This window comes from Hipposideros armiger, unplaced genomic scaffold, assembly GCF_001890085.2.
Source record: "Hipposideros armiger isolate ML-2016 unplaced genomic scaffold, ASM189008v1 scaffold_347, whole genome shotgun sequence".
Classification (NCBI taxonomy): Eukaryota; Metazoa; Chordata; class Mammalia; order Chiroptera; family Hipposideridae; genus Hipposideros; species Hipposideros armiger.
This window is the reverse complement of record NW_017731697.1, coordinates 2,199,245-2,208,265: the sequence shown is the minus strand read 5'-3', so window position 1 is coordinate 2,208,265 and position 9,021 is coordinate 2,199,245. Positions and strand designations below refer to the sequence as shown.

Below are 9,021 nucleotides of genomic sequence, written 5' to 3'. Positions count from 1 at the left end.
AGAAAGGGAGCTGGAAAATCCCCAAATATTTGGAGATTAAACAACACACTTCTAGGGCCGGCCGAGTGGCTCAGTTGGTTAAGAGCTTGCTCAAGAGTTTTAGCTCTGAGCAACAGCAGTCCGAGTCCCAGCCCGAGCTGAGCAGCTGCTGAGCAGCCGCTGAGCTGCCAACAGGTGGAAGGATGACTCAGCTAAAACAAACAAACAAACACAAACAAACAACACACTTCTAAATAACACGTGGGTCAAAGAAATCTCAAGAGAAATTCACAAATATTGAACTAAATAAAATAACTGTGAAATTTGTGGGATGTTGTGAAAGCAGTGCTTAGATGGAAATTTATAGTATTGAATGCATACGTTAGAAAAAAAGTAAGATCAAAAATCAATAATATAAGCCTCTACCTTAGGAAACTATAAAAAGAAGAGGAAATAAAAGCTAAAGCAAGCAAAAGAAACGATAAAGACTAGAGCAGAAATCAATAAAATTGAAAACAGGGAATAGAGAAAATTAACAAACCCAAAACCCAAATTGACGTATTGAAAAGAACAACAAACTTGATAAAACTCTAGCCAGGCTAACTAATAAAAAAAGAGAGAAGACACAAATTACTGATATCAGAAATTAAAGCGGGGCCATCACTACTGATCTCATGAACATTAGAAGGATAATAAAGAAGTATTATGAACTCTATTGATCACAAATATGATAACCTAGATGAAGTGGCCCAATTCCTTGAAAGATACAATCTACTTCAATTCATATAGGAAGAAATAGATAATCTGAATAGGTCTGTATCTATTAAAGAAGTTGAATCAATAAGTAATAACTCCCCAAGGCCCAAATGTGTTTGCAGATGAATTCTGCCAAATATTTAAGGGGAAAAAATAATTCTTTACAATCTCTTCAAGAAAATAGAAGCAGAAGGAATACTTCTTAACTCAGTCTGTGGGGCCATCATTATTCTAACAAAAAGCAGACAGACATTACAAGAAAGGAAAACTATAGACCAACATCTTTCATGAATATAGATACCAAAATTTCCAGCAAAATATTAGCAAATCAAATCCAACACACTAGAGAACACCTTGGGTTACTGTCAGCCACATCTAGAGAGGAAACAGCTTCCCTAAGGGGTGAGGGTCAAGGAGGAGGCTGCTGCTATGATCCAGCCTCCCAGGGGCCTGACTTGGCCCCTGCACAAGAGCTGCCTGACTTGGGTGGCCCTCCAGGGGCTCTGGACCGTAGCTCTTGGTCTCCCCTTCCCCAGGTATGAGAGATGGCCACCAGCAGAGACTGGGGGCCTGCATGGAGCCCAGTGGTACTAGAGAACCATGCTGCCATTTCCAGGTGGGTAGGAGCAGAGGACAGCAGAAGCCCGGGCATTTCTCTTGGCTGTGGGTAGCTCCCCTCCTCTTAGCAATGCAGGATTCATCAGTTAGGCGGGAGTCCATGGAACAAGAATTAATGCTCATTCTTTAGCGAGGCCCCTAGGTACCTTCCAGCTGAGATCTTTTGTTCCTAGGAGATTAAATCCAGAGAGAAGGCGGAAGGTGGGAGGAGACCTGGGGAGAGCTGGGTCCTCATATGAGGTCTGACAATTAAGTTCGTGAACTTCTTGCAATGATGTTGCTAACCTGTTTTGATATCAGAGAGATTATTCATTATAAATTTATACTAACTGTATAGTTAACCAAGCTCACTATTTGAAAGCGCTGAAAAGGCTGTGTGAAAAGATGACCTGAACATTTCGCCAACAATTCATGGCTCTTGAATGACGAAAATGCACCAGCTAACATGGCACTGTCTGTGAGGGAGTTTTTAGCCAGTAAACAAGTAATTGTATTGGAACACCCTCCCTACTCACCTGATCTGGCCCCAATGACTTCTTTCTTTACCCAAAGATAAAGGAAATATTGAAAGGAAGACATTTTGATGACATTCAGGACATCAAGGTTAGTACGACGACAGCTCTGATGGCCAGTCCAGAAAAAGACTTCCAAAATTGCTTTGAAGAGTGGAATAGGCGCTGGCATCAGTGCATAGCTTCTCAAGGGGAGTACTTCAAAGGTGATCATAGTGATACTCAGCAATGAGGTATGTAGCACTTTTTCTTGGAGGAGTTCCCGAACTTAATTGTCTGACCTTGTATACATGCCTGTCTTCAGGGACCAGGCCAGGTCCAGACCCCAGCCAGAGTTCTGAAAAAGGGTCTCCCATTCAAGGCAGATCCGTCCCACTAAGTAGAGCTGCAGCAGTACTTAGGAGGGGCAGCCCTTGTTCCCCAGGCAACCCCTGGCTCCCCTAGCCTTGAATACCATCCCACGAGGGCACAGCCTGGAATCCCAGCCCCATGTAGCCCTCTCGCCCCCAGGCGGAGCTGTCTCTGAGCAAAGCCTTTGCCCCAACTCCCCAGCCCCCTCCACTCCAACCCCCAGCCCCAAGCACAAGGCCTCTTGAATGCCTCAAATAAAGGGATCCATGGACTTCTCAGGAAAGGCTGTCTGCAGAGCCAGCATTCATGTCCATGCAGTCTGGACCTAGGCTCTGAGGTATCCTGCCTCAGTTTCCCCATGCATATATAAGGAGGGTTCTCAGGGCAGTGTCCCCTGACTTGATCTGGCAGGGGCCATTAGGGACACCAGCCAGTGGCACCATGGAGGTCTCAGGAACACGACAATTAGAGCTGGGGGTCGGCGCCCTGCCCCTGGTGGCACCCAGAGGCCCCTCTCTCTCTTTATCCTGTGATGAGCCGACAACCTGTCTTGGTCAGATGCCCTCCTTCCAGGGGGGCGACCCACAGGGACCCTCTGAAAATGTTAGCATGGGGGGTTGGAGCCACCTCTTCCCCAGTCGCCTTCCTCTCTACGGGTTCAGATCTTGTACGGGGTTTCTGGAGAATGAGTGGTGGCGACCTGTCCCCCAATTTGTCTCCCCTGATTTAGGTGATAAATCCTATTTCTGGTGGTGATGCAGGAAACTGGTCTTCTCACACGTGCAAAAGCTTCTCACAAAAGTTTCTCACACAGCTTTTGTCTTTTTTGGAAAACAACTTGGCAACATGCAATAGCATTAAAATATATCTACCCCTAGACCCAATTGTCCCATTCCTGGATATCCATTCCAAGGGAACAATCACTAAGAAAAGATCACATACAAGGATATTAGTGCCACAATCTTCCTGGTGCTCCCCAATAGCGAGTGGCCGAGGACAATGCAGTTTATGTCCACATGGATTAGGGCCTCAGTGTCAGTGTTAGAGTTTGTGGGGTAAGGCATGGGGATTAGGGTTGGGGTAAGGCCTCATGATTAGGGCCTTAGATTTAAGCTCTGAGGGTTAGGGTTTGTCTTTGTGTGTCAGGCTCAAAGTGACTGTCGGGATTAGGGTCATAAAAGGAATGAGATAGATCCCCATTGACGGACCATGCAAATCTCTCGGATGTTTTAAGGAAGAAAAGTAAGATGCAGAGAAATGCATTATTCTACATATTTCTGCATATATTCTAATAAATAATTCTATTTTGGTAAAACAAGCGGTGATCAACTTTTTGTGTGCCATTTCTGTGTATGCATGTACTTTCGTTTGAGAATGTTATTAACACTGGATAAAAGGCAGGGAGAAGAGAAACAAGTTTTTTTTTCAAATTTGCATTTTAAAAGGAGGGGCATCCACCTCTTTTGACCCCACTGACCTCATAAGGAACAACCACTGGTCCCCAACCTTCCCTCTTCTGCCTGGCTCCTGTCCACTTTTCCATATCCAGTCACCTGTCTGTGGACACCTTGATTTACAAGGTGAGGAATACAAATGCTACCCACATCCTTCAGGAAAGATCCAGACCCTGCCTCTCATGGCCACCACAGACAAAATAGAATACAACACAAAATGCAACATCTCAGACCATACACCTAAGGCCTCTGGAAGGGTCTCACCTGTAGAAGCCATGGTGTCTTGTTTGTTCAGGCGGCCATTCAGAGGTGGCAGCAGTGGGGGGCACTGCTCAGGGGCAGCACTTGCGTCACCCAGGAGGCTGCTGCCCCAAGAGTCCAGTCTCTTAAGCTGTGCTGGACACCCCACTTGCACTTAGGCCTTGTGGAATGTGCCATGTGTCCCCTGAGTCACCTGTCATATTGTGAGTCCCGGGTGCTGCCATCCCCTGCTGCTCAGCATCTGCTGTAGGAAACAAATACCGGGCTCCAACCCTAAGCAGCAAGGGTCACGTGGTGCCTGTCTGGTGTCTGTCATTCCACAGTGAGTGACTCTAGCCCAAGACAGGCTGTGATGGGACCTCCTCCTCCTCCAGACCCATAAAGGAGCACCTTGGGGGTGACTAAGGGTGCCAGCACTTTTCTCTGGACCCAACGCTAGGTTCTCCCCTCATCAGACCTGTTCCTCCCCACAGCTACAGCAGGCTAGCCTCCCCTGGCACTGGCCTCACAGCGCCCCCTGTTGGTGGCACACAGCTGGCCTCAGCCTTCCCCTCCTCTTTCAGGACTCATCTCTGCTTCAGGTCTCAGGCTCTGCGTTCTCTTTTTTCTTGAACTGCTGTAGCTCTGCCCTGGGGCTCTCTCTATCTTAGAAAAGGAAACTAAATTGGATTTGATAAAGCTTGCCATGGAAAAGATGAGTGGCTGGAAGTGGGACAGTGTGATGGGAAGACAGGTGAAATCTGGGGGAACAGAGGCAGGAGAGGAGGAGGAGGGTGTGTGCGGAACAGTGCACTGGCATCTGTCCTCCACCGGGTCCCATATACCTGACTCGAGCACCTAGGTAGAAAGGGGGACCCGAGCTTGAAGCTGATGGTGCCATTGAAGAGGGGTTTTATGATGCTCTGGACACAAATACAAGCGCATCGTGGCATGATGCGGAGAGCAGTTCCGGGAGGAGGAAGGAGCGCTTCCCGCGGGCTCTGTGTGGAAACGGGCGCTGCTGTGGCGCTATGAGGACGGAAGGGTTGAGGAGCGTCTGGAGCCAGCACCTCAGCTGACACTGAGCATCTCATGATGGCCAAGGGAAGTGGGAGGAGTCTCTAAGGGGCTGTGTGGGCCACTGATGTGGCCAGCAGAGTGGGCAGGAAGTCGTAATAACGCATACAAACACTTAAGTGTAGGTCAGACACTACAGTTAGCACATTAGATGATTATCTTTTTTAAGTATCAAAATGACCCTACATGGAAAGTGATATTGCGTTGCAAGAACAGAGTACAGCCTCAGGCTTGAGAGTCACGATGTCACTGTCCTCAAGTTATTTAATTGCTCTGAGTCTTAGCTCCATCATCTGTAAAAAAACAAAAATAATAACTATGTAATGAGAAGTAAAAGGGGTAATACATGCAAAGCACATGACATCATGGAGGACTCATATAAGCACTGTGTAAGTCTCACTTATTCTGATCAGCCCCATTTTTATCTGTAAGTCAACAGAGGATCAGTAACTGACCCAAGACACATACCAAGATGTACAAGCATCCACATTTGAATGACTGACCCTGACACTAGGACATAAAATTTTATCCATGAAAGTGTACTTTCCCAAGAGATTAAAAACTTATAGTGTCTTCAGATGACTGCACACTACTACTATCAAGGTGGTAAGGGCATATATGTATAACCCCCAAACTTTATATCTATCTATATTGTCTTTCAAAATTAAGGGCTAAAAAGAGTCACTGAAGATATAAAATGATTAAGACAGCTTACTTCCATACAGCCTCACTAAAAGAACTATTGAAAAATAATTACAGGAAGAACAAAGATGGACCTAGAGAACATACCAGGATGCATAGAAAATGATCCCAGTAATGTATAATTATATAATTAATGTTTTTTCCCATTTTAAAAACACATGTTTAAATCACAATAAAAAATTAATGGGAGGGCTGGCCCAGTAGCACATTGGTTAAGAGTTGGCTTGGGATGCCAGCTCTGAGCAGCAGGGCCCCAGTTCGGATCCCACATGGGGGCCAGTGACACTGCCCTCTACAGCTAAGATGGTGAACAACAGCTTGACCTGGAGCTGGGCTGCCGTGAGTCACCAGCGACGGCATAGGCTGCAGTGGAGCTGCAGTGAGCTGCCGTGAGCTACCATGAGCAGCAGGCAGCTGCCGTGAGCAGCCATCCAGTAGCTGGCAACCACTATGGAGGCCAAAAAGAAGCAGCACATTTTCAAATGCTGAAAGGAAAGAACTGTCCATCCTGAATCCCACTTACTATCCTTTGGGAATGAATGGGAAATGATATTCTCAGACAAAGAACAACTAAGAGAATTTATTGCTAGCAGACCAATCCTTAAACACTCCCTAAAGGAAGATCTCCAAACAGGAAGAAAACAGTAACATAGGGAGGCTGAGACCTTCAGAAAAGAAATAACAGGGAGGCTGGTCCAAGATGGCAGCTGAGGTAGGAAGACGCTGAGCTTGCACCCTCCCAAGAACACATATGTAGAATATACACCTATATTTAGAGCAATTCCTCCTGAGAGATAACTGAGAGCCAGTCGAACAGTTACTGTACAACAAACAAGAGAGAAAGACAGAGACCACATAGGAAAGGTTGTGGAACCTTGAGAGCTCTTGGGAACTCTCTGAGGTGGGGAACCAGTGAGTACCATTGTTTATGTCTTCTGTGCACTTGGGTACTGGGCGGGAGCTCTATCCAGTTTCTCTGGTAGACCTGCAGGGCCTCTGTAGGGCATCCCCAGCCACCCCTTCCAGAGCTAGCTCCAGCAGGAACAGAAGGGCACGATAGCATACATACAAGGGGACCCTCACCAAAGATTGATCCAGTGGGTACGGCAGGGCACTGCTGCCCACACCCACTGGGCAGTGCATGCACACTGGCTCCTTTGCCTGCAGAGTGTGTGGAGCTAGCGAAGCACTGTGGTGCCCACGTGCAGGGCTGCCCTGTCCAGATAAAGTGAAGAGCTAGTGGGGCACTGCTGCGTGTGCACCTAGGGCTGCCCCACCCGGAGAAAGTGAAGAACTAGCAAAGTGTTGTGGTGCTCGCACACAGGACTGCCCCATCCAAAGAAAGTGTAGGGCACTGTGACAGGTACACTCAGGTCAGCCCCACCCAGACCCAGCTCAGCCAACAGACAATTAAACAACAGGACTCACTACTTGGGGCAGCTGTGCCAGCCCAGATCAGAAGGAAGCGTGTACACATCAGGCTGTCCCGTCCAGACTCCGTTCTGGCTGTGGACAGCCAGACAACAGGGAGCTACCACACATGCATGTACACCTGGCTACCCTTTCTGGGACCCACTCTTTCTGGTGGGTGGCACACCAGGCACCATATGCAGCTGCCCCAACTAGAAGAAAGAGAGGAATGAGAAATAGAGGGAACAGGCAACAAATAATAAAATGACAGAAATATGCCCAAATATATCAATAATTACTTTAAATGTATATGGTCTGAATACACAAATTAAAGGACAGATTGGCAGATCTAACCATATGTTGCCTATAAAAATTTCACTTCAAACATAATGACATATGTATATTGAAAGGAAGAAAAAAGACAAAGCATGCAAATATTTTTTTGAAGGGCCGGCTGAGTGGCTCAGTTGGTTAAGAGCTCGCTCAAGGATTTGAGCTCTGAGCAACAGTGGTTCAAGTCAGCCCGAGCTGAGCAGCCGTGAGCTACCAACAGGTGGCGGGATGGCTCAGCTAAAAAAAATATATATATATTTTTTTGAAAAGCAGAGTGGCTATATTAATATCAGATAAAGTAGACTTCAGAACAAAGAAAGTTACTAAAGACAAAGAGGGACATTACATAAATGATGAAAGAATTTCTCCACCAAGAAGATACAGCAATCCTAAATATATATGTACCAAATAATAACACTTCAAAATACAAGCGGCAAAACCTGAAAGAGCTGAAAGGGGAAGCAGGCAAATCAACAAGTATACCTGAGGACTTCAATCTCCACTCTCAATTGATAAAAATAACAGAAAAGCAGAAAAATAGAAGAATTCAACAATGTTATCAACAAAAAATATTTAATTGACATTTATAGGACACTCCAACAGCAGCAGAATACACATTCTTCTCCAGCACCCATGGAACATTTACCAAGATAGCATTTATCCTGGGTCGTAAAACAAACCTTAACAAATTTGAAATAACTGAGATCATACAGAGTATGTTTTCTGACCACACTAAAGCAAAATTAGAAACCATTTACAGAAAGGCAACAACAACAAAAAAATCTCCAATACTTGGAAATTAGACAACATGCTTCTAAATAATTTGACTCAAAGAGGAATTCCCATAGACTTGAATGAAAATTAAAGCACAAACATATCAAAGTTTGTGGGATGCAACTAAAGCAGTGTGCTAAGAGAAATATTTATTATGACAAATGCTTATTTTAGAAAACAGAAAAGAACTCAATAATCCAAGTTCTTACTTTAAGAAACCAGAAAAAGAACAAAAACAAACACCAAGCAAGTAGAAGGAAAGAATTAATAAAGACAAAAGCAGCAGTCAATGAAATTGAAACAGGAAAATAGATAAAAGAATAGGAAGGGAATACTATGAACAAATTTATTTTTATAAATTTGACAACTTAGAAGAAATAGAACAATTCGTCAAAACCACAAACTACCAAAACTAAGATGAAATAACCTGAATATTCCTGTAACTATTAAAGAAATTGAATCTGTAATTATAAATCCCCAAAAAAGAAATCTCTGAGCCCAGATGATTTCACTGGATTATTTTACCAAATATTTGAGGAAGAATTAATACCAATTTTATACAATATTGTCCAGAAAATATAAAAGAAGGGAATATTTCTCATTTTTTGAAGTCATCATTAATGTGATACTAAAATCAGGTAAACACAGCACATAGAAGAAAAAACCAGGGCTGGCCGAGTGGTGCGATGGTTAAGAACTGGCTTGGGATGCCAGAAGGCCCGGGTTCGGATCCCACATATGAGGGCCAGTGACACTACCCTCCACAGCTAAGATGCTGAACAACAGCTCAACCTGGAGCTGGGCTGCCCTGAGTC

The 9,021-nt window shown here is 45.0% G+C and overlaps 1 protein-coding gene across 1 annotated transcript in view; it reads right to left on the bottom strand.

Moving 5' to 3' along the window:
- Positions 1 to 5,078: 5,078 nt before the first annotated feature.
- LOC109392761 (nuclear envelope pore membrane protein POM 121-like) overlaps positions 5,079 to 9,021 on the bottom strand; it is a 7,437-nt gene continuing 3,494 nt past the window's right edge. The window contains exon 2 of the mRNA XM_019661396.1: positions 5,079 to 5,280. Coding sequence (XP_019516941.1) covers positions 5,277 to 5,280 — 4 coding nt within the window. The 3' untranslated portion in view covers positions 5,079 to 5,276. The remainder of the gene's footprint in view (positions 5,281 to 9,021) is intronic.